This window comes from Papilio machaon, chromosome 27 (genome assembly GCF_912999745.1).
Source record: "Papilio machaon chromosome 27, ilPapMach1.1, whole genome shotgun sequence".
Lineage (NCBI taxonomy): Eukaryota > Metazoa > Arthropoda > Insecta > Lepidoptera > Papilionidae > Papilio > Papilio machaon.
Window position 1 is genome coordinate 2,431,379 of NC_060012.1, and position 25,149 is coordinate 2,456,527.

The 25,149-nt window shown below is 31.7% G+C and overlaps 5 protein-coding genes across 5 annotated transcripts in view; 3 read left to right on the forward strand and 2 right to left on the reverse strand.

Annotated features, from left to right (window-relative positions):
• Nucleotides 1-2,025, reverse strand: part of LOC106707975 — an 86,595-nt gene extending 84,570 nt beyond the window's left edge. The window contains exon 1 of the mRNA XM_045684820.1: nucleotides 1,757-2,025. Within this exon, the coding sequence (XP_045540776.1) occupies nucleotides 1,757-1,811 (55 nt within the window). The 5' untranslated portion in view covers nucleotides 1,812-2,025. The remainder of the gene's footprint in view (nucleotides 1-1,756) is intronic.
• Nucleotides 2,026-2,822: 797 nt separating this feature from the next.
• On the forward strand, nucleotides 2,823-6,246 carry LOC106708043. The gene is made up of 4 exons (XM_045684679.1): nucleotides 2,823-2,838; nucleotides 3,052-3,221; nucleotides 3,552-3,710; nucleotides 3,959-6,246. The coding sequence occupies exons 2-4, from the start codon at nucleotides 3,053-3,055 to the stop codon at nucleotides 6,244-6,246; spliced, it is 2,616 nt and encodes an 871-aa protein (XP_045540635.1). The 5' UTR covers nucleotides 2,823-2,838; nucleotide 3,052.
• Nucleotides 6,247-7,556: 1,310 nt separating this feature from the next.
• Nucleotides 7,557-14,443, forward strand: LOC106708000 (porphobilinogen deaminase). Its single transcript, XM_045684750.1, has 7 exons — nucleotides 7,557-7,835; nucleotides 8,594-8,666; nucleotides 9,765-9,951; nucleotides 12,003-12,085; nucleotides 12,568-12,752; nucleotides 13,584-13,743; nucleotides 13,882-14,443. Exons 1-7 carry the CDS (start codon nucleotides 7,785-7,787, stop codon nucleotides 14,379-14,381), a joined length of 1,239 nt encoding a protein of 412 aa, XP_045540706.1. The 5' UTR covers nucleotides 7,557-7,784; the 3' UTR covers nucleotides 14,382-14,443.
• A 1,944-nt stretch (nucleotides 14,444-16,387) lies between these two features.
• Nucleotides 16,388-18,986, reverse strand: LOC106708011 (mitochondrial import receptor subunit TOM20 homolog). Its single transcript, XM_014499462.2, has 4 exons — nucleotides 18,737-18,986; nucleotides 18,116-18,219; nucleotides 17,765-17,869; nucleotides 16,388-16,599 (listed from the first exon to the last, which is right to left on the reverse strand). Exons 1-4 carry the CDS (start codon nucleotides 18,894-18,896, stop codon nucleotides 16,471-16,473), a joined length of 498 nt encoding a protein of 165 aa, XP_014354948.1. The 5' UTR covers nucleotides 18,897-18,986; the 3' UTR covers nucleotides 16,388-16,470.
• A 389-nt stretch (nucleotides 18,987-19,375) lies between these two features.
• LOC106708029 (vacuolar protein sorting-associated protein 26B-like) lies at nucleotides 19,376-21,037 on the forward strand. The gene has a single exon (XM_014499488.2). The coding sequence runs from the start codon at nucleotides 19,546-19,548 to the stop codon at nucleotides 20,974-20,976; it is 1,431 nt and encodes a 476-aa protein (XP_014354974.2). The 5' UTR covers nucleotides 19,376-19,545; the 3' UTR covers nucleotides 20,977-21,037.
• The last annotated feature ends 4,112 nt before the right edge of the window (nucleotides 21,038-25,149 follow it).

Here is a 25,149-nt window from a genome sequence, read left to right on the forward strand (position 1 = left end):
ATCGTGCACAATAGCAACACTCATTCGTGTCTTAGGAAACAAAACAATGACACTAGTTGTTTAATTCATTTACCTTTTTTTTAACAACAAGAAATGAAGACAGTTGAAATAAAAAAAGATGTAGAGTTTTTATGTCAAATATATACGACATAAGTTTCCATTTCATCAGCAACCCTCAGAATTATTTATGGTTACTAACATTTATTAGTATGGATTTATTGAGAAATCATCACTAAGAAGCTGCTTAGGGAACCTTTTATCGACAGGCAGTCATCGCCATTTTATTGTAACACTAACTATAACTAGTAGCCGCCCATTAGTCAAACATTTTTTTAAGTAAAAATACATATGCACTTTAGCACGTCTTATCCACTTATACTTTAATTATAAATCAAATTTCACATTCTTCCGTTTTTGCTTCACGGACTATGTTATTAAAACAAAGATATTGTAACAATTTAAAATTAATCTATGTAAAAAACGTAACAACTAGCAACACAGACTAATTGAACACACACTTTTTTTATCTGTTGACATTCCTGTGAAAGATAAACAATTACCGAGTCAGTACAAATTAGTAAATTCTTAAGAGAACATAAAACGTTCACTGCAATATTTTAAACGACTTTCCTCATATTAACATTATCTTTGACGTGTTATTTTGAATTTCGTACCTTTTATATAACATCATATACATCAGTTGTTTTATTTACTTAGGCAATAGATATGTAGATACTAAAGCGAAGCAAAAAGTGAATTAAAAAACTCGTCTTATAGTGTCCTCTTGCTGGAGTTAAATTCCCTCAGTGTTGTCATTTACATTTTCAACACACTATCTATACAAATACATAATATGTATGAGTTAAACATATATATATGACTATAAGTAAAGCATTTAGTGACCACTACAACCCAGCTTACGGTATTAATATTTTACGAATTCCGAATTAAAAATTGTCCAGGAAATTTCTACTGTCATAGAAATTTTTAAATCTTACTAATATTATAAATACGAAAGTTTAGATGGATGGATGAATGGATGTTTGTTAGAAAGTATCTCCGGATCGTCTCATCGGCTGTGAAAAATTACACAAATGTAGAACATAGTGTGGAAGAACACATAGGCTACTAAGTTTTTTTTTAATTCCGCACGAACATAGTCGCGGGCGACAGCTAATCATGCATATATCTTTTTCATCTAAATCCTATTCTTGGTTGTCTTTAAAATCGACTATTTCAATAGTGGAAACATATCCTAAGTTGTTCATTGTTGCATATTATATCAATGCGTAAAATGATGACTTACTTTTTATTCAAATAATGAATATTGACTACACATAGAATAATTAAGAAGTGCTGTCATGTTAGAAATACTGATTGTAGTGTTCACGTATTATTTTGTTAATAATTATTTAGGTTGTCATCACAATATCAATGTATCTATTGTTATTCAACTTAAATTCTTATTTTTTATATTTAGTTAAGGCGGTATACAAATATTATTATTATTGCATTTCATGATCAACCCTCATCATAGATTTGCCTTACTTACAAATGTTAATCAAACCTGTCTCTCCCTTGCATTACTTAAGCCGGGAAATACTTATTACGAGCTTCGTAATTCATTTTTAAACTTAATATTATGTTTTACATATTATTTAAAAACTACCAAATATTTTTGTAATTTAAATAATGCTGAGATTTTAGAATTTAAAGTGGCGTAAAGTAGAAAAACATTATAATTTCTATTACTTACCGAAAAAATCCTCCCAAGTCATAGAATGATCTGAGTCAGCGTTAGCCCCGTCCATCTTCAAGCCGCTTGTAAAACATGCGTTAACTAGACATTATGAAAATAAAGCCGCTTAATTGTATAACAATATAACAAAATACACGACAGCAAACTTTCTTATTTCACCAAACACATTTTTATATTAAAAGTATTTGTTTATAAACAAAAAAACATTGCACTCGATACAGACGCGATCGCATCGAGCACGGACAAAACGAAATACACTACCACCACGCGACGACGCCGAGTCGTGAATGAAATTGAAAAAGTTTGTGAGGCAAAGGCAAAGGCAACGTCTGCAAACCGCTTGATCTATAAAAGCAATACACAGCCTTCGTCAATGTTTTACCTTCGTTTTTAAAAACCAGTAATGGCTTAAATACTTTAAAAACATTGATAAAAATGCCGAAACTGACACATTTTACAGCGAACCCACTTCATGGAATTAAATTACGGTCGGCGTGTACTATGAGATTTGATGTTATTTTTTTTAGAAAGAAAAAAAGGAAGACATGCAGAAGCTAGTAAGCGATGTTCAGTCGACAGATCTAACAGTTGTAATTAAATTAGTATACATATCTACTGTTTAGTTTTCTTTTTAATTCGAAAATCGCGCGTTTTTTGTCAAAACTTTTCATCTTGACACTGTTGCCATGTGTTTTCGACCATAGACTATGAAATTGTGGGAATTATACTATAATAAGGTCAACTAAGGGTAAAACCAAAAGCAATATTAAATGTCTTACGTCTGAGAAAACGGTTCCGTTTTTTTCATTTCTTTATCAAAATATTTTTTTTTATTTACCGAAATAAAATTAAATCCTTATCTCATCTGTGGCCTGAATCGATCGTTTGTAGTTTAACAACATGGCGAACCTGTAATAATAATACTAAATACAGTTCATTTCCAAAAAGTATTTCTGTGAATGTTTTTTGACGATTGAGTTAATGTATTTTCAAGTGAAATTGATATTGAAATATTGGTGACATCTAGAAATCATTTATGACAATCGTATATTTGGGTTTTTGCTTTTGTAACATTTGAGGTAATCCTGTCGGTAAATTACAGTAACTGATATTTTTTCTAATTTAATCGCATTGAACATAAAGAAATGATACTACATCTGTATAAATTTCTTTATGTTCATTGCTATTTATAATTTTCAACAATCCAAAGGTATTGCATGAATTTTGTCAATAATTTCAAGCACTACCAAACATTTTGTAAAACAATATTGATTTTTGAATTTTTCTCATAGTATGCCTCGTCGTGGTAACGAAATAGAAACACCTATAACACCGAAGAAGAAAAAGATAACGGAAGAATGTGCAAGTTTAGATGCATCTTTCTTCGATGATGAAGCATTGCCTCCTGGTATTGTCTTTACTGATGTCCAGTTGAAAAAGTGGCGAATCGGAAAGCCTATTGGTAAGACAATGTTTTTATGTACTAAGTTTTAACCATCCATAAGTAGTAATGGAGTATTTATACACTTTTTTGTTTGCGTCAAAAAGAGAAAGTTAAATTTAATTTGAACAAAGATTCACTTTTTAACTAGGAAATGCAACTACGGTCATAAAATTATTAATGCCACAGATTAACCCTTCAAGTTTGTTCTTTTTCTTTTAATAAAAGGTGGAAAATAAGCAAGGGCTATCTGTTTTCACTACTCTTTAATATGTCAAAATCAAACTGGCACAAAACATGATTAATCATTCAGAAAGAATATCATTTTATTTTAAAATGTCTTTTTTACAGGTAGAGGTAGTTTTGGTAGAATTTACCTTGCATCAGATGAGGTGGATAAAGAAGTTACAAAACAGAATGCCAGATATGTTGTGAAAATTGAACCACACACAAACGGCCCACTGTTCGTCGAAATACATTGTTTAATTAGAACAGCGCAAGCTTCTAAAGGTAATTCAATTAACAAACAAAACAAAAGACAATTTTTGATCAATCTTTTTTTTATTTCAATATAATTATTATTATTTACCATACAGTTTTGATGTATTAGTATTAGATTAGTCCAGTCATTTAGGTTGTGACTAGGATACAGAAAGTGTATGCAAAAATAATTACTTTTCCTTTGGTTTGGTCAGATAAAAATAGTCTTTGTTGATATAATACTTGAAATGACTAAATGTATTTTTTTTTTGTTTCAGTTAAAACATGGTGTCAAGAAAATAAGCTAAAACGACTTGGTATGCCTATTTATATAGCAAGTGGGTCCTTTACTGAAGAAAGTACCGGAATAAAATATAGATTTCTAGTCTTACCCAGATATGATATTGATTTACAAAAAATCATAGCCAGGACGAGAACTCTGGACTTAAAAAATGTTCTAGTTCTTTCTATACAAATATTAGATATTTTAGAATACTTGCATAATCAAGGTTACACACATTCAGATATCAAAAGTTCAAATTTAATGATTGGTTTTGACAGTAATAAAGTTATGAAAGCCATTACTCCTAAATCAACTCAAAGTTTTCAAAAAAACACCAAACAGGTTGTCCTTATTCCTGAAAAGCATAAGAAACCTAAAACAAGTCGTTCCCGATCTTCAAATTATTACAACGACGAAGATTATGTAGTCAGTCAACGAACACCAGAGATTTGTAAAGATGACAAAAGATTGGTCAGTGTCAAGAATAAGCTAAGGAAAATTTTTACTGAAAAAGATAAAGGAAAATTACATAGACAACATGCATTTAATTTGAGACATTTATCCAATTACGTTAACTATGAAGATTTAAGTTCGGTGTGTTCTGATAGGTCATACCAAAAGTTGTTGGATGATTTTGGTAACAAAAGTTTACTAAGTGTGGTTGAAACATTTAAAGACGGGAAAAAATCAGAAAATATAGATTTAGAATTGCAAATGGATCAAATATACAAAGATGCAATTCTGTCTCAATCAAATGGACAAATATATTTACTAGATTATGGTCTAGCATCAAAATTCTTAGACTCCAAAGGTAATCATAAAGATTTTGGTATGGATGCAAGGAAAGCTCATGATGGAACTCTTGAATATAGTTCTAGAGATTCTCATATTGGAGCTCACTCTAGAAGATCTGATTTGGAAACCCTAGGGTACAATATGCTGGATTGGCTTACAGGCACTCTGCCGTGGAAAACCTCGGAGGTTCTTGCCGATCCAGATTTAGTACATGCAGTAAAGAAAAACTTTATGAATGACATTAAAACTTTACTAAAAACATGTTTTAAAACTGAATTTTATCCACAATTCATGGAAAAGTATCTTCAGTATATCACAAGTTTAGATTTCACAGAAAAACCTGATTATGATTATTGTAGAAATTTATTTAAAAGTGAAATGATAAGAAATGGTTATACATTTAATAGAGAAATGAATATCAATTTTGCTGAGCCATCTCTATCACCAATAAGCCGTAGTAAATTAGGTTACTCAAAGAGGTTTGGAAGGAAAAATACACCTCCTGATTTCCTATCTAGGAACGGTATTAAGAAAACTTATGAGAGAGAAAATGTGTGTTCATTAGAGAATGGTCTTAAATTAGAATTATTGAAACATACATTAAATACGTCCAGTGAAGGTGTACGCAAGCCGTGTTCATCGCGCAACTTTTTCATATCCGACGCGGATTTAGTTGCCCGTTTAAAAAAATCCTTAATGCCGCATGATGTGTTAGGAAAGAAACTATCACCGAAGAATTTGAGATCTAAACAAAAGAATATAACAAAGCGCAAAGGAGCAAGACGTCACAGGAATAGTATTGGCAAATTTGGTAATTTAATGGGATCGGCAAGACAGTTTACATGGGCTGAAATCTTAGCTGGCAATCCGGAAGATATAATCAGGAAGGATCGTAATCCTGCGACTAATGCTGATGTGGAGGATGACTCAACCTGCAAGTATAGGATTAGAAAACTATCAAATGCATCATCCACAAATTGTGACGGAAGCCTTCAGTCACCGTTAATGCAAAAAGATTACCTACAAGGCTTAAACCCAACATATGCTATGAAAGAAGTATTAGCAAATTTCAAGAAGAAACTTTCCGGAAAAACGTTTAAAGAACCAGAAGAATGTCCACCTGGTTTAGAGGGTTATACTCCGATAATGATAAAATTACACAAATTGAAAGAAAAGAGAGAAGCAAAAGAGAAATTGGAATTACTAAAACAGAATTCAGAAAGTAAAGAATTCAAAAAGGAACCGAGATGCACAAGATCTATGTCTAACATTGAGAGACCTGTGAGAAGATCTGCAAGAAATAAACCAGTTAATGGTAGTCATGTAAAGACATCAGACATCAGAAATTCCTCCGAACAAGTGCCTGTTGCTATTAAAAGTAATGATGAAATCAAATCTCCGAGGACAAGAAGTGCTACAAACAAAAAAGTAGTTACAATTTCTGATACTAAGAAGACTGGCCAAACAAGTATGTATACAAATTCTTAAACAATAGCTATAAATCACATAAAATAAATTAATATTTGAAAAATAATTTCTAAATTTTGTTACTAATTTTAATTACTAAAATGATTTAGTGATTACCTATCTAATGTTTGTTGTAAGCAAGAAAAATCTAACTTTTATTTATTTTTTGCAAATTCTTGTAAGTTTTACTTAGATCAGGGTTGAGCAACCTTTTTAATAAATGATCCAATTAAAATTTAATTTGGCCGCACATAGATTAAATTTTATTATTAATATACTCTTTTTAGCATGCACCTCTACTAAGCCAATGACTTCAGTATTAAAAACCACAAAAAAAATATTTCAGTTTAATGTACTACCATTTTATTATAAATAAATTTATAATATTATATGTTGGTGGGAGAAAGGCGATAAATTTTAGAAATGCTTGGCGGGCCGCATGTTGCGCATCCTTGACTTAGATTATATTTTGAAATTTTCATAAAGTAAAAAAAAAAACATACTCAATTATAATTGTATATTTTCAGGAAAGAAAACGACAACAGTTGTTCTGAACCGAAGAAGGTTGAGAAGTAGTAAACGTAAAAAGAGTAAATAGAATATTTTTTATCTGTGTCACATAGCAGAAAACCTTTGGTTTAAAAGTTAAACTAGCATAAGTACAATATGAAAACTATGCCTGCAGTAACAATTATTGCGTGTTATAGACATTGAAATTGTCTTTCTGGTGTCTTATTAATTAATAAAAAGTTTACATTGATTTTTTAATTCTTTCGTTGGATATTTTACACATCAGCTATCGAGGGGCTCGAGTCTACTATAAACAAGAGTTAATCAGTTTAATCAGATCATTTTCAAACTTGAAATTATAAATGTCTTTTTTATCACAATCACTAGAATATAGAAATAAGCTTGAGATTTTGACACTGTTCTTCTTGAACATTGGTCTTTATTTTGCTGTAACTTTTTGCATTTAGGAAATTCAAAAATTTATAGTATTCTATTAAATTGTTTTTCCTGCCTACAATATTTTTCTTCAATAATAAATATGTTTTTCAAGTTTTGTCTTTTATTACGTACCCGTACTCTTTCACTAAGTAATTACAAACGTTCCTTCCAGATTTGAAATGTCAGTCAAATAATGCCTGTAAAATTAAAATAAAAGTAATTATTTCTTTAATTAGAAGAGTTTACGATTTAATTTACACAAAAAAGTTTTTTTTTTTTTTTGCTTAAAATCGTTAAATTATTTTTTAATGTTGGCAGTTCTGATTTTTATCAATGCGTGCCGTCACTGTCACAATGACACACAGTTTGAGGTTAAGTTATCACTCAAGTGTCAAATCAAGTTTGCTGATTGCAAGTGATAGTGAAATGACTTGACTGAATTTAAATTCATTAATTTTTGTACCAATACTTGTCCACTACAGTGTTAGTGACAAGTTGTTTAAGAATTCTTTGTAGATTTATGAGACTTACACATTCAAGTTTTTAATGCATAAGTTTGCACATTCGCGAAAGTAAATGAAAGTATAGTTGATATAAATTATCAATTAGGTATGGAAAGTGAAAAAACGAATGTGGTCCGTGTGGGATCTAGGAAAAGCGAGGTTTGTATTGTGATAAAGTTTTTATTTGATTTTTATCAATTGACATATATGTTACGTGAACTTCCGTCAAAGGCCGAGGTCTTAACCTATATTTGTAATGAGACGTTCCGTTTATTACTGACAAGGTTTTATAATAGATTAGCATCTAATATGAAATGTACGAATGGTGAACGTTGACCAATTATCAATTTTAACAGTGTTCGATGGAACAACATCTGTTGCTAGAATGGGTCGACTCCAATACCAGAACCATTTGTCTAATGAATGTGCGCGCTGGAGGTCTAATTTTAATCCTCTTTCCTATACTACCCTTTTCTTATAAGGAAAGGATGGGAAGGGAAATGGAATCTGTGGACAAAGGGGGGGGGGTGAATATGCAGGAGAAATATTCTCTTTATGTCCCTTCCTCCGTTGATTAAAAGTATGCAAACCATCTGCAATTGCAGATGTCTATGGGCAGTGGTCACCATTGAGGAGCCTACTTCCTTGTATGCCATTTTACAATATGAAAGGAAATATGGAAATTTCATTCAGTTTCTCTTTACGCATACATAATTCTAGGAAAATCTTTGACGTCAGTTATGACATAATATGTGTTTACTAACTGCATAGTTGCTTAAAAACTTTTCCTCAAAGGATTTCCTAGAGATTAATCATTTATAATTATTACTATGTTCATACTTTTTATGTCCAAGTTATGTATTATTTTTTATTTGCAATCATTAAGTATTAATTATCTTCATTAAAATCTTTTTCAGCTGGCACTTATACAGACAAACTTTGTTATAGAAAGTCTGAAAAAAGTATATCCCGATAAGGAATTCACAATAGGTAAGCATAATCTTACTAATATTATAATTGAAAATATAATGTTCGTAAGAAACGGGATTCTTACCACGATTAGGCTGTTCGAGCTCCCGATATTTCGGCACAGTTGCATGCGCCATGTTCACGGGTTGACTGGTGTTGTGCGGTAGTGTAAAAAATGTTAAAGATAGCCGTATCGGTCTACCTTCTTCCTGATTCGGCGACCACTACCACTGTCCGCGTTCTCACTGCACATTAAGTCCGCACTCGATGTTATTTTTGTTTGTCGACAAACTACACTCACTGTGTCCACATTTGTGCGCGTACTCGAAGTCGGTTGCTGTCCAGTCTTGTTGTAATACTGAATCACTGGATTCCAGGCACTCGACAATTTAAACCCATCTTCGCGATTGAAGTTTTTGCATTTAGCAATTTCAATCGCTTCTCTTACCAATCTTGGTATGTAGTGGCGTTCTGTCGATAGTACCTGGGGACTATGAAGTTCAATCCAGTGATTGGTGGAGGGGTCCAAAAGATGTTCAGCTATAGCCGACTTCTGAGGATCGTTGTTTTTAACAGCTCGTATATGTTCCTTTATGCGACTGGTGATGGTGCGCTTGGTTTGTCCTATATACGAGCTGCCGCAGCTGCAGTTGATTTTGTAGACACCGGGTGTTTCAAACGGTCACCAGCCAACCCGTGAACATGGCGCATGCAACTGTGCCGAAATATCGGGAGCTCGAACAGCCTAATCGTGGTAAGAATCCCGTTTCTTACGAACATTATATTAGTAAAAACCACGAAAGTTTGAAGTTATATATAATTGAAAATGTTTAGATGGATGTTTGTTTGAAGGCATCTCTAGAAAGGTTCAACAGATCTTGATGAAATTTGGCACAGTTGTAGAACATGATCTATAAGAACACATAGGCTACTTATTCCTTATTTTGTAATTCCACACAGTCTGAGTCATGGGAGAACGCTAGTTTTACTACTAAATCTAAAGGGGTCAAATAAACACAAGGTTTCCTAATCTTAAGTGATTCAATGATCATACACATGTGCAATTAAAAAACAGCTGCATGCTTGGCTTATTTACAAATCATTTCGTTTTTTTTTCAGTATCCATGACAACATTAGGAGATAGAATACTCAATGTGTCTCTGCCTAAGATTGGAGAGAAATCTCTATTCACGAAGGATCTTGAAGATGCGCTGAGGAATAACTCTGTTGATTTTGTTGTACATTCCCTTAAGGATTTGCCGACTACATTGCCAGAGGGCTTAGCTATTGGTGCTGTGTTTGAGAGGTGAGTCACATTATATCTTCAATGGTCTTAATTTGCCAAAAATTTTTTTATATGTCCTAGGTAGCAAATAAGTGATCACATATTGCCATCATAAAATTTTCGTTGTAAATTGCATGTCGACATTATTTTGCAGTTAGGTTTTTTATTGTCATGATGATTGTGCGACTTAATTTTGGCTGATATAAACTTTTTTATCACATAAAACTAGTACTATTTGTCTGTCTTTTTTTTTCTTAATTTACTTAATTTTACTTTTTTACTTCTTCTTCTTCTTTCAGTGCCTCTTCAGTCTTGAAGGTTGGCCGCTAACTTGGAAAATTTAATTTTTAATTTTTTTACTTAATTGTTTGTTACCTTAATTTTTAATAGGTTCCAAATATAAATGATGATTTTTTAGGTTACAATCCCTTGCTTGCTCTTCTTAGTTCGATAATTCGGATTCATGAATTGAACATACGCGTTTTTATAAAAAAATATACTTCTTGATAAGCTAATCTTGCATTTTGTACATTGTGATAGCTTATCTTCAAGTTATTGGACTCATTTGTAATGAAATTTCAGTTTTTATTTTTAAAAATAAAAGGCCAAACAAGCTATATGTCGTCTGATAATAAAATACTGCTTAACGACAGTAAATACCCAGTCTAATTGTTACCAAAAAATAAAAAAAATCTTATGAAAAATAAAACATTTAAATTGACAATAATATTGATTAGGTAAAATTTGTAATACCATTGTTTGATGGCTTGAGTTTTACTTTTTTAACTTAAAAGGAGTTAATTTATGCTTATCTTAATAGCATTGTCACTTTATATAGTAAAAAAACTTTGTGTGTTTTATTGTACTAATTGCATTATAACTGGTTACTAAGTCATTAGGTAACTTTGGAAAATGTTGGTGAAATCGTCTTTTTTATAGGAAAAGGAAATTTCGTTTTATTCGTTCTTTGCGATTAACTTTAATAATATTCATACTATAGTCCGGTCGCGGAGCACGAAGAATTTCGTACATTGAACTCGCATTACCTGTCTCTGTCACTCCCGCGTAAATACAATTAGTCTCGCTCGCACAGAAACAAAGGCCGCCATCCTCAGGGATTGTAAACCTTTAGTTTGTTTGTTTGCATAATAAAAATTTTATGGGCTCCGTTAGAAGGATTACCGAAAAAGTTAATTATTGGATAGTTCGAAATGAACAATTGAAACGAATATTTGAAAGACGAAAGTGCAGGCAACATCATCTATTTTATTGCCGGCTTTCCGATAGTTACTTTTTGGTTTTAAAATATTATGCAAATGAATTCTTCACTTCTCGAAATTGAACAATAGAGCAAAGTAACAGTTACTCCGAAACAGAGTAATCGGATTCTGATTTTTGATTTTTTATTATTAGATACTTGTCTAGATTTTTATAACTTGTATTATTAAATCTAAATAAATGATTTATATAATAATAATAACTATATTTTATAAGTTGGTAATTTTTCTTTCTCCTTCAAATAATTCATGTAAACCGCACTAAATACAAAAATATTTGTAACCTCTGTCAGTAGGTAAAGAGGTCATTGTACGAAATTCTTCCTGCTCCGCGACCGGACTATAGTACTATATTTTGACACCATTGGGTACACTAACCTTTTTTTTTTTCAATTAATGAGTACAAAACACAGACATATATTTACAAATAATATTTATATTTAATTTGAATATTTGAGTTCATAAAATTATTTACATAAATATTTTTAATTGTAATCTTTACTTTTTGTTACTAGCGATTTTGACAGTTCAAGGTCAATGATGCGTACATTCTTATTTAAAACATACTAGCTTTTACCCGTGACTCCGTCCGCGCGGAATAAAAAATAGATAACGGGGTAAAAATTATCCTATGTCCGTTTCCTGGTTCTAAGCTACCTGCCCACCAATTTTCAGTCAAATCGATTCAGCCGTTCTTGAGTTATAAATGGTGTAACTAACACGACTTTCTTTTATTTATATAGATAATACAGTCAGTTGAATTCTCTTACTTTAATTGTTGTCCATTTGCTTCAGAGAGGATCCAAGAGATGCATTGGTGCTACGAGAGGAATTAAATACGCACACATTGAGCACTTTGCCAGCAGGCTCTGTCATTGGTAATTATTACGTAACCTATGTCTGAACTTGTCCTTGCAGTTGAATTTAAACTAGTTTTCCATTTCAATTTTTAATGAAGTCGATTTTTTTTTGTCAGCTACTTTCCAACAAAGGACTCGGAGCCAACCTTAGCTTAGGGCTGACTAGGCCTTGTTAAATACTTGTAAAGATATTGTTATCTAGCTATTTTTTCATGGAAACTTAGAGGTATACAGTAGACTTTGTTATCCAGACCTCAGATCTTCTGGACCTATGTTGTTATACATCACCCCCTCCCCCAATCGCTGCCCCACGAGTTTCCTCGTTCTTTTAGTTATATATCAAATTTATTAGTTAGTTTTGGTGTTTTTAACAAACACAACATTATGTATATTACAAGCGAAACGCATTTTTATTTATACATTTTAAGTGAATTGAAAGATGTTTTTATGTACATTTTTAAACAGTGGAAATCCAATTTATAATGTCATTAAATTTATAGGCACTTCATCGCTGCGTCGTACAGCACAACTCAGGGGGTCATATCCACAACTATCTGTGATAGATGTTCGTGGTAATTTGAATACGAGGCTAAAGAAACTGGATGCCCCCAGTAAGGAATATTCGGCGTTACTTTTAGCTAACGCTGGCCTACAGAGGATGGGATGGGGGAATAGAGTATCTAAAGTAAGTTAACAATGCAATTTTATTGAAATTATTCAAACTTTAGTGAGACCTTATTATTAACTTATATAGGAACGGCTAAAACACTCACATACATATGTCCGGTGTCAGCACTGACTAGTTTCGAGCCCATCGGGGGCCCTTCATCAGGGTGAGTGGGACTGGTATTATTTCATGGATGTGTCCCGTCGCTCACTCTCTCCAGTGATTCCTATATTAGATTTATTCAGTCAAAAACAAATAGTTGTATGCTGATAATTAGTACTAGAGATAAGTTCTTCAATTAATATGGAAAAAACAGTGTTTTTGATAATGTAAATACATAGTTAATTAAAAAACAAATTGCGACTGAATGTCGTTACATATATTCATGGCTGATCATTACCGAACATTACCCTACTTTAGGGTTAGTTGATTATTTTAAAACTTAATTATAATATTTCCTAGCGATATGACGTAATTATTTATAGCATTAAAACATTAATTGCCATATTAGAAGTGGTAGTGACAGCAACAGCACCATTTGCACGAATGAGTCAATGTGCCCTGTCTCGTCTCCAATACCATCGTCTCACAGAACATGCACCTCAAGTGGTAGTCATCATTTTACGTTGGTAGCACATATCTAAGAAGAAATTCAAAGATATGTGTGAAGTCAACCAACCCGCACTTGGCCAGCGAGGTTGACTATTGTCCTAGTCACCCCTAAATTGGGGTAGGCTCCGAGCCCCTCGGTGGGGACGTATAGTGAGCTGATGATGATGATGGTAGCATTAAAATAAAATAAATAAACCTTAGATTTATCAGTTGTAAATGAACAACTTTGGGTTCCAGATATTACCGTGTTCAGAAATAATGTACGCGGTAGGACAAGGGGCATTAGCAGTAGAATGTAGATCAGATAATGAAGATGTACTGAAAATGCTCGCTCCATTCAACCATGCAGAAACTTATTGTAGAGTGCTTGCGGAGAGAAGCTTCCTCAAAACATTGGGTAAGCATTCCTGACTATTTCAAATTCCTAATCTGATTGTTAATTAAGATTATGGTGGCAAAAATTGTTTAGTCCAAAAATTTCTTCGGATTATATTGAACTTTAGTGTCACTTATGTATATATTTTCCTGGTCTTAGGTGGTGGCTGTAGTGCTCCAGTTGGTGTTTCGACGAAATTAAAACATGTAGATCCTCAGTACAAATTCACAATAGATGGCGCTGTATGGAGTATGGACGGTACGACAAAGATACATGAAACTTTAGAATTGGTGTTGCCACAAATAAAAAAGACGCAAAAACATAAATTAAGTCCAACAGAAGAAAGTGATTGTAAAAAATTGAAGAAAGAAAATGGCGCTCCTAAAGGTCTTGATGCTGTTTTAGAATTAAATAGGAGAATAACAGAAAGGAAAGATAACCTAAATTGTGAAGATACAAGATCGATGGAGGAGATTGCCAGTTTAAAATGTCCAATATTCTGCGGTCTGTCTGAAAATAGCAACATTCCTATTGAAGTTATCGAAAAATGTGAGAATTTAGGTAAAGATTTAGCTAATAATTTAATATCTAAAGGTGCTTTAGACGTAATGAAAGTAACACAAGACTATATAAGAAGTGCAGCTGCTCAAAAATCTTGATTGTTGATTTATTTGTTAATTTTGTGTATATATTTAGATACAGGGATATATTTATTATATTATGGCTACAAATATATTTTGATTTCTTCGTGACATATAACCTAACCTTTTAATTTTTTTATCTATATCAATAGTGTTGCCATTTTTTAGTATTACATTAAATTAGTATTTAATACACGTAATAAGTACTTATATTTATTTATGTAATAACATTTTTGGTGCAACATATTTTATGGTAATTGGTATTTATAATTTCGTTTCTTTATTACCAAATCTATCTAAGAATTGGTGCACGAATAATTAAAAAAAATACTGTTAGTTTTCTAGAACCTGTAAATATGTAGAGCAGGGATTCCCAAAGTGGTCGATATGTTTCCTAGGGGTCGACATAAACGAAAACTGATTTTGGGGGTCGATGAGGTCTAAAAATCGACCCCTATTAATAATAGTCTGCTAACTTAAAGCATTGCTAATTCTCACTCTGTCTTCTATTGACCTAAGTTAGATTGAAAAATAACACTATAGCAGCTGTTTTAAGTTAGCGGACCATTATTAATAAGTAGGTTGATCTTAAAAGTAAGTAATTTGGCCATGGGGTCTGAGGTAACAGTTCATTTTGGAAAAGGGGTCACTTTTCCAAAATAGTTTGGGGATCCCTGACGTTGAGGAACCAAAGGTCATGTATTATCTTACATTTGTATTAATAGAATTATTGAGTCTGATAAAAAACAATAACATTATACAGTTGAACCTTGGAGAAAAACCATTAAAGTGAGGGAAATATCACCGTCCCTTGGACTCTCGCTTATCAAAGATTGACTGTATTTGAAGTCCTTCTATGAGTTAATTGAAATAACTGTTTCTACAGAAATAACAAATATTTATTTTAGTGTCGTTTTTTACGAAGTTATTTTGTCATTTATTGGTTGTAAAGTATGGCGGTTAATCCTTATAAAGTTTTCTATAAGGTGTGATGTTATTTATGTAGGTTTGTTTTTTTGTTATTCGAGTACTTATTATTAAAGTGCCCACCACATTTCATCAAAATAAAAAAAGATTGTAAGTCGGTACTGAAAATCATTTTACTGTCTACTCTTTTTTTATAATGTGGTGCGAGTTATTGACTTATTATGGGACGTTTTATATCAAAGTACTTATATATAGTTATAAATATGTTGAAAATAAAACTGGTGAATGAAATGGGATTTATTTCTTTTACTGTTCCTTTTCGTCTTGATCTTTTTTTCTCTGATTAATATAATTTTATATTAAAGGACCTATAAAATGTTAATCTTGTTGTCTATTTACGTGATCAGGTCTTTAAATAAAACACCAATTTTTTCAATATTTTTATTTCACAATTAAAAATCAATCGAAATTCCAAGCATTCCAACATACCGGAACACAAATACCTAAATAACATTAACAAAACTACTTAAAATTATTTCTTGCAACATTTTGTCCGTACGAACATTCGAGACGTACACTCATTGTCTATGGATACAAACAAACTTTTTGGCGGCAAACAAAAAAAAATCTTATTAAAATGGAAACCTTTTCTCTCTTTTAATCTCGTCAAAAGTAAAACAAAATTTACTTTCTACAAACCAACAAAAAAAAAACAAACATTTTCGTTACGCAATCGCATTTTATTTGGTTATAGCCTAACGCTTACAGCCAATTTTGAAACTAAGATAACCTAAAAAAACAAATTTCTACACAATTACAAACAAAAATTTACTTCTTCATTGCCTATATTCAGTTTGTATTCAATCAACTTTGAAAAAAATATATTTCTTTTCTTATCTGTCACAACTTTAAATTTATTGCAGGCATATACAGTACAGAATAAATATATCAATAAAAAAAAGTATAAAACAATATAAAAAAGTAATAATGTGGTAACACATTTTTAGTTGAAATTTAGAAATTTTAATTTCGATGTTACAAAAGATAAAAAAAAAAACTTGAAACTTGAAAACTATCTGAAGAGAAAAATAATTTTTTTAACGAAATTATTAAATCAAATTTATAGGCCAAATAAAGAAGTCAACATTGCTGTCTAGATGTAACCTACTTCTGGCAGCTGTTATTCCACATCATCCTCATGCAAGGAACTGCTGTTAGCTTTCATTGAAGCACGAAGACGTTCAGAAACCTCTGGAAGCTTCTTGAGGAGCATGTGGAAGATTGGTGCTGGCATAGTTTGTTGAAGTACCTGTAAAATATGTATTTTTTTATATAGATCTAACTTCCACTTACTCCTGGATTCACTTATACAATCCAAATTAGTGAAATACTCAAGGAGGGCGGTATTAATGTCCCTTGGTATTGACATGGATGGACATTTGTATGAATGTAAAAGATGTAAGGTGTGCCACAATTGCACCAAATATAAGTCAATCATCTCTGTCTACCACTCTGGGTTATGGGTGTGAGTTATATTGTAGACTAGCTTTTACCCGCGACTCCGTCCGCGCGGAATAAAAAATAGAAAATGGGGTAAAAATTATTCTAAGTCCCTTTCCTGGTTCTAAGCTACGTGTCCACCAATTTTCAGTCAAATCGATTCAGCCGTTCTTCAGTTATAAATGGTGTAACTAACACAACTTTCTTTTATATATATAGATAAAGATGCGAATGTTTAGATGGATGGATGTTTGTTTGTATTGGCTTGGCTCAATGGATGTTGATGAATTTAGCACAGATGTAGAACATAGGCTACTTAATAAGTTTTTTTTTTAATTACGCGCAGACAGAGTCGTGGGCGACAGCTAGTATTTTATAGTTTTATTTGTGTTTGTGCAAAGAACTTAACATTCAAGAGTAGTAACACATTTTCTTATTACTTCATTAAGTAGTAATTAAGGATACTTTGTATATAAATAACACTAAACAATTACTAAGAGAATAAAAATCATTGAATTGTAACAAAGTTAACAACTAGAAGTAATAGAAAGTAAAACACTACTGTACCATGAAAACAACCAATTAATTTTATAAGAAAGTGTTTAACAGAAAAGTTAAATTCCTATCATTTTTGCAATCTATACATATAAAAGAAAGTTGTGTTAGTTACACTATTTATAACTCAAGAACGGCTGAATCGATTTGACTGAAAATTGGTGGACAGGTAGCTTAGAACCAGGAAACGGACATAGGATAATTTTTACCCCATTTTCTATTTTTTATTCCGCGCGGACGGAGTCGCGGGTAAAAGCTAGTTAAAAATAGAACATTGAATTGTAATAACCTATGTTGAGTTTATAAGTCAGTTAATATATAATTGAGCTAGGATTTATGGTTTTGGTCACTGTAGCTGTTATTTTAACCATAATAAAAAGAATCTTAAATTATCTTTATCACTTGTAGTAAATACTTACACTCAACAGTTGCTGCGTCTGTCCGCATACAGTGACAGCTTGTCCGAGATGCTCAACACCCGCTTCCAGATCACCTGCAGCCAGCAGCTCTTCACCGAGCTGAATCTAAACATTAAGAAATATACTTTTAAATAAATTATCTCTGTATTCAGTTAGTAGTATGTTTGCAACTCCATAACTCATCAGAGAACCCTAGCAACCCCTTCATGTACATCTTTTTCAGAAGAGATCTCATTGAATTGAAATATTGAACCCTGTAATTGGACAGAGTTCCATGGCTCTCAGATTATCATACATTTTATTGTAATTATATTGTCTTCTTTATAAAAAAAAAAGATAGATTATCTTTACCTGCTGCAAGAAGAATCTCTGCATGGCTTCGTGATCACTCATGTCGGGCAGTGGGCCACCCAGTGTGCGAGATCGTGATGCATTCTGTTGTGCCTTCTGTCGTCCTACAAGATTCATTTCTTTAGAATTACACTCGAAGAGATTCTTGACTAAGAAGAATTTACAATCTGATTTTTACAGGTTATAAAATTTCATCATTACTAAAATGTCATCATTAAATGGTATATATTTTTAGGTAGCTATGCAATAGACATCAATTTAGAGGGGGACTTGGATTCAATTTGAAACACGATGAAGAATTTAACTTGTTTAATAGTTCCAGTTTTGAGTATGTAATAGATATAGGGATTATAATAGATTTAAGCGTTAAATAACAGTCTACGTCATAATGTACAACGTGTCCCGTATTGCTGCTTAATTTAATGGTCTTATTTTGCAAATACTGCACTTTCATGAGGTTACAAAATCATGGGACAGTTTTGCGGCATAATGTGATACAACATTATAGGTTGTTATACAACACACAATGGTCTTCTATTATATTGTTTTGCGAAGATAATGAATGTAAATGTTAAAAATTGACAAATATATGTTTCAGATAGTACATATTAAAATACTTACGTTCCCTCAACTTCTTTTTGAACAGAGGATCCTTTCGTCTCTGTTGATCGAAGTAAACACAATAGCCTAGAAATAGTGTTCCGGCGATACCGACTGCGATTCCAAGGGTAGCGCGAGTAATTTCCATATTAATTAAATTTTGGGTATTTAGTAGATTCATAAACCCCCCACAATATTTTTTCACGTTCGTTAGGTAAAGAATATTTTGCGTACCACCATTTAATACCAAAGAGCATGAGAAAAACTACCAACCACCAAAAAATTAGACAAAGCCACACGATTGGCAGTTTTGGTCAATGGTCACGTCAATTATTAGACAAATACGTTTTACATTTTTAAAAAATACGCCGATTAAAAAAATTACAAAAATATCACAACCGCTAAATACGTTTATTTCAGTATTTTAATTGTTTTATTAAAATACAGTTTTATAATGTTAATCTGTAACTTTATTTTCTTGCCATAACAAAAATGTCATATGTACACATGAATGAAATTTGAGATTTCGTTTTCATGTAAAAATAGATGTAATTTTTATATATGCCGGCCGACCCTTGTAAGAAATTCGCTTGTGAGATCCAGAGATGCCTTTCCGGTAAGTAAATTCATTATTACATTATTTACGAAATGTCCTGCCGACAACCGACATGGATTAGACGCCATCTTTGCTTCAACCTTTCAGTCGCCTCCACGGATTTGCGGGCGTTTCATCGCCTATTTTCAATGTTTTGCTCAATTATATCATTAATGTTTGTGTCGAAAACTACGTAAAAAGTTTTAAGTGTCTTGCGTAACAGTTGAATGCAAAAATGAGTTTTTTCGGGTTCGGTCAGACGGCTGATATCGAAATCGTGTTCGATGATGCTGACAAACGAAAAGTTGCCGAAGTGAAAACGGATGATGGTAAAAAAGAGAAGTTATTGCTGTATTACGACGGCGAAACCGTATCCGGACGTGTTAATGTCACTTTACGGAAACCCGGTTCGAAATTGGAGCATCAAGGAATTAAAGTAGAGCTCATAGGTCAAATTGAATTATTCTACGACAGAGGGAATCATCACGAATTCATATCATTAGTAAAGGAGCTAGCGAGGCCAGGAGATTTGCTTCAGCACACATCGTATCCATTTGAGTTTGCCAATGTCGAAAAACCTTACGAAGTATATACTGGTGCTAATGTAAGACTAAGGTATTTTCTTCGAGCTACTATTGTTCGGCGGCTCACAGACGTTGTAAAGGAAGTTGACATCGCAGTTCATACTCTGTGCAGCTACCCTGATGTTTTGAACTCTATAAAAATGGAAGTAGGCATTGAGGATTGTCTACATATAGAGTTTGAGTACAACAAGGCTAAATATCATTTGAAAGATGTCATTGTAGGCAAAATTTACTTTTTATTGGTGCGCATCAAAATTAAACACATGGAAATATCTATAATTAAAAGAGAAACAACAGGTACCGGTCCAAATACATTTACAGAAAATGAGACAGTAGCAAAATATGAAATAATGGATGGTGCACCGGTGAGGGGAGAGAGTATTCCAATAAGGGTATTCCTAGCAGGGTATGACTTGACACCTACCATGAGAGATATAAACAATAAATTCTCAGTAAGATACTACCTTAATCTTGTTCTAATGGACACAGAAGACCGTCGATACTTTAAACAGCAAGAAGTTACACTTTGGAGGAAGAGTGATAAATCTAGATTACCATTGCACAATCCACATCTTCCACAGACATTGTCTCACCCACCAAGCATGCCTACGCAGAGACAACATAGTGTGTCAAGTGAAGAAAATTCTGCAAGGGGAGTTTTACCTTCGATTCCAGAAAATGCTATGCAACGATCAGTCTCTCCACCAATGCCAGATGTTAGCAAGCAGAATGGCCCCGCTGAAATGGAACAGGAAAGCCCAGATATAACAAACCAGTTATCTAACACACATATCCAAGCCAATGAAGTAACTAAGTCAGTGACATCTGATAATATTGAACGCTCTGACACACCCACTGAAAGAGTAGCTGATAAACAAGAAATACTTGAAAAGCCATTGGTAGCAGAAAAACCACAGGTTGCAGAAAAACCACAGGTTGCAGAAAAACCTCAGATTTCAGAAAAACCTCAAGTTGCAGAAAAACCTCAGATTGCTGAGAAGCCTCAAATTGCCGAAAAGCCACAATTGGAGAAGCCAGTTGTAAGCCAGCCTGCACCTGTTGAAGCAGATCCAAGTCAATAGCCTTTATATTATGTAAAGTTGCTGCTGTTGCTGACATTGTGAACTGCGTGTTTTCATATTTGAGAACAACTGTTTGAAGTTGAAAACAATTGTCTAGAGCAATGAGATGTATGTATATCTAATAGGTGGGCATATTATTTTGCTTTTTACAGCTTCATTTATGTTTCTATATTTATATGTTGCCATTACTATGGTGTCAACTTGTTTCCAACTATTTATCTACAATCATTATTTATAAATATCATGTTATGTATAAATTAGTACATGATATAATATTTTACATAAAACCTTAATGTTTATGTTCACAGAAAACAAATGAATTACTAATATAATTTAAAAATTATATACATAAACTATGTTACTATATATTTTGTTACGATTTTTTTTGTTTTGACTTCATTGATAATATAATTTTTCAACAACAACAACCAGAGACCACATATCTCGATTTGGTGCAGTCCTGACACCTATCTCGTTTCTACAATCTGGACGGCAAAAGTACGTCTGGGACAGCCTCCACCGACACTACCGTTCACTTTCGCGTCATAATTATAATTTGTCCATTAAAACATATTGAGATTCTATGCATAACAAACCAATAATTGATGGTAACTAAATTAATACTCATTATAAATATTAAGACAACATAAAGAAGTGCAATATGTATGTATTTAAATTATAAATTAATTGTTTTTCTTTGTAAAATTGCAACATGTCATGTTTTCCAGCCATTAGTATTTTAAAGCTGCAAAAGATAAAATTTCACAATGTTCTAAGATTTGTCCAGAGTCTGCCGACACCTTTGTGAAAACAGTTTCTTTCTGTTTCAATAACACAATGTTCTTGTTAACAGTTATGACATTTTTGATGTACAATTCCACCAGTGATGATCCACACTAAGAGAAAATTTTATTCCATTGCATTGTAATGAATTAATGTTTAAACAATAAACAAATATTATCAATTCTATTTGACCCCATGTTTATCATACTTTATCTTATTCTGTTAACATGTTTCAGTACTAAAAAAAAAGAAAAATAATTAATATAATAAAAAACAATTTATCTACCCAGATTGCTTTTTTTATGAAAACTGTTTTTTTTTTTTCAATAACATTTGCTATAAATGGTCAAAAGTACATTGTTTTGCTTTGAGCAAAGCCGTACCAATAGTTTATTTCTGGTGATCAATGAAGTCACTTTTATTTTTTAAATAATGTTGCATGTCGCCATTTTCTTTTCATACTTTAATTGAAAGCTATGTATGTTGATAAATGCCATTAAAAATATAATAAATTAAAACGATTTATATTAGATATTGAGCTAAATAAATAGAAAATAAATGTAAAAAAAAATAGACTATTTGAATATTATAAAGGTTTTAAACTAGTCATTGTATTCATAAATTCTAAAGTTAAAAGCAATAACTTTCAAAATTATCTTAAAAAGTTGTGTGTATTTGGATATTAATATTTAAAATATTAAAATAAGCTATAAAAGAAATTAATTTTATAAGTATTAGAAGAGAATGTATTAATTTTCGTATAACACTTATATTTTCTGAATATTCCGTTGCACAAAAATTTGTTAAAGTTTGCTTCGATAAAGTTAAGCACATTTATTTGTGTGTTATTAAAGAATTCTTATATGTATTTGTATGTAAAATTAATTAATGCTTAGTTCATGGTATCAGCACTTCATTATATTTGTCGGATTATAAATTATCAAAGTTCACAATTGTTCTGTGACATATTTTCCAGTGTATGGCCACATCAATTTGTTTCAATTGACAATGAAGGAAGTGCCTCGCTGCCAATTGAATGGTCTTTGCTATGAAATGAAAATGATTTATGAATCGATTTTACATTTGTTTATAATTATTAAAAACTAAACTCTCTCATTGCCGTACCCTTGAGTACTGTACACATGTAATATTAGCTACCCTTATTTAAATACAATATAAATTCGTTTTATCACATGATTTTCACAAATTAAGTGAAATTTAATGGCGGACATGTTTGAATTTGATGCACTCCTTTGTATAATTAATTTCGGCGTTGGATCATAACTAAATATAATTTATAGATCTTTAATAGATATCAGGAAGTAAGTGCTGTTCTTTAATTTCACAAATATTTATCAAGTCTTTTAGTAAATCAATTCTTTGATTTATCAGATATTTTTACCATTTAGTTTCTTTTAATACCCATAACGTAATGGCCTAAAGATGTCAACCAATTATTGTATTTATCCGGAATATAATTTGGCATGACGGGTACAAGAGTAATCTTTTATCCGCTTTGCCAACTCTAGCACCGGAACATTTTATCCATCTTATTTGTATAGAAAATGGCGATATGAATGTCGTAAAATATATAATATATATGTTTGTACATACATTTTATTGTTTGTTGTTTTAAAACGATAACATATGTTGATTTCCATCTGTAGATGTAAAATGTAATTACAATGAAATTATAAAAAAAAATTGCAAGAAAATATGTCCTATGTTTGCTATGTTAAATTTTTTTATTTAATTAACAAAAATAAGAAGAATCTATAAGACTATAGTGTGTAAAAAGTATACTAAATATGTGTAATTATAATTGAAGTAACACTTAGGTATTAGGTTTTAAAAAAATTGTTGACTTGGATTGGAGATATTATCAAGAATTTAAATACATGCTTTCATTTATAAATATGTGTATTCCAAAATTACGTAAAGTTTTATTTTAAATTTAAAATAGATAATATAATTTGTCTTTACCTAAATACATTTCGAAATAGACTAAAGCACAGATTCCATATTACTAATGTTCTAACTGGATTCCAATTAATAAGTCTCCATGCTTATTTAGCTTTGGTAGCAAATAAACATGGGAAAAATAAATTGGTCCTTACCTACCTATCATTGCTAAAGGCCGTTACTTTTTATTAATTAATTTTATTATATAAAAATATTATCAATTGAAACAAAAAAAGGAAATGTAAAAATGATTTGATTTCAAAACACATTTGTGAAAAGTATGTACCATATATTTAAATTTTTGACGTATTTAATATAATATATCTATAAATAAAATAATATATCTTAATGAAATTAAATTTAAATTAATTGCAATTGTATTGTTACGAAGTTAGTGTGTAAACGAACGGTCGGCTGTAATTTTTTTTTATTATTATTTTATAATATGCCATGTTATTTAAACACTGTTATAACTTGTAATCTTCACATTTCGTTTTAGTATAAAACACGCGATAAATCTTTGTATGTCTGATGTTAGTCATGGAAAGGAAGCTTTCACAGGGAGTGAGAGAGACGAATATATGCAATGTGAAGAAAGGAAAGAGAAAGATGTATATCATTGTTTTAACTTTGAGTATAACTTCAGAGACACAAAGATACTGAGCGTACTACTTGTATAAAAGTATCCTTTTTTTTTAAGAGTTTAAGAGCGCATGTCGATTATATCATATTGTTAATAAAATATATGTATAAATTGCAGATTTGTTTTTAATTTTGATCTTTGAAATGAAGAGATCGGTAATCACAATAATTAATTTTCACTGACAGTTAATAATTTATCTCGTAATATTACAAAGAGGAGAGATTACAAAGAGGCTATTTATTAGTAGATTTTCTTTTAATTCCGCGCGGACGAAGTCGCGGGTAGCTGCTAGTCTCATTATAAACTTGCGAAGTTGTCGGTCGGTCGGTGACATAGTATATATGTGACGTCCAATCGATACCCAGAGCGCTGACCTCAACGGACACGTGCAGTTACACAATACTCTTGGAAAATAATAGAAACGTGGAAACAGTCTTTCTTTTGGTTCCAGTGACCAAAATCTGTGTGTAAAAAATATCGTCATAACTGTCATTATCTTTGACAAAACATAGACAATAATGTTTTAAATAGAAACCCACGATTTTTGTAGCGTATAAATTAATATTTTGACAAACCTTATTGTCTTGGAAATCTTCTAGCAAGATTGACGAGAGATAAATATAGACACTGTTTAGTTAGTACATGTTTTAATTCTGGTAACGTTTAATATCAACGTTAGATAAAATTATTAAGATGTGTTTAAACACTGATGTTTTTTATATTAAGCCCATACTGTCTATCCATTTTATTTATCTTCTACGAACGATGGTACTAATATAAAGAAA

Coding starts and splice junctions, on each gene's coding strand:
- LOC106708043 (XM_045684679.1), top strand. CDS start 3,053: ATGCCTCGTCGTGGTAACGAAATAGAAACACCTATAACACCGAAGAAG. Junction 3,222..3,551: donor GCGAATCGGAAAGCCTATTG/GTAAGACAATGT, acceptor TCTTTTTTACAG/GTAGAGGTAGTTTTGGTAGA. Junction 3,711..3,958: donor AACAGCGCAAGCTTCTAAAG/GTAATTCAATTA, acceptor TTTTTGTTTCAG/TTAAAACATGGTGTCAAGAA.
- LOC106708011 (XM_014499462.2), bottom strand. CDS start 18,896: ATGAATCTACTAAATACCCAAAATTTAATTAATATGGAAATTACTCGC. Junction 18,220..18,736: donor CAAAAAGAAGTTGAGGGAAC/GTAAGTATTTTA, acceptor TGAATCTTGTAG/GACGACAGAAGGCACAACAG. Junction 17,870..18,115: donor AGAGATTCTTCTTGCAGCAG/GTAAAGATAATC, acceptor CTTAATGTTTAG/ATTCAGCTCGGTGAAGAGCT.
- LOC106708029 (XM_014499488.2), top strand. CDS start 19,546: ATGAGTTTTTTCGGGTTCGGTCAGACGGCTGATATCGAAATCGTGTTC.
- LOC106708000 (XM_045684750.1), top strand. CDS start 7,785: ATGGAAAGTGAAAAAACGAATGTGGTCCGTGTGGGATCTAGGAAAAGC. Junction 12,086..12,567: donor GCCAGCAGGCTCTGTCATTG/GTAATTATTACG, acceptor TTAAATTTATAG/GCACTTCATCGCTGCGTCGT. Junction 12,753..13,583: donor GGGGGAATAGAGTATCTAAA/GTAAGTTAACAA, acceptor TTTGGGTTCCAG/ATATTACCGTGTTCAGAAAT.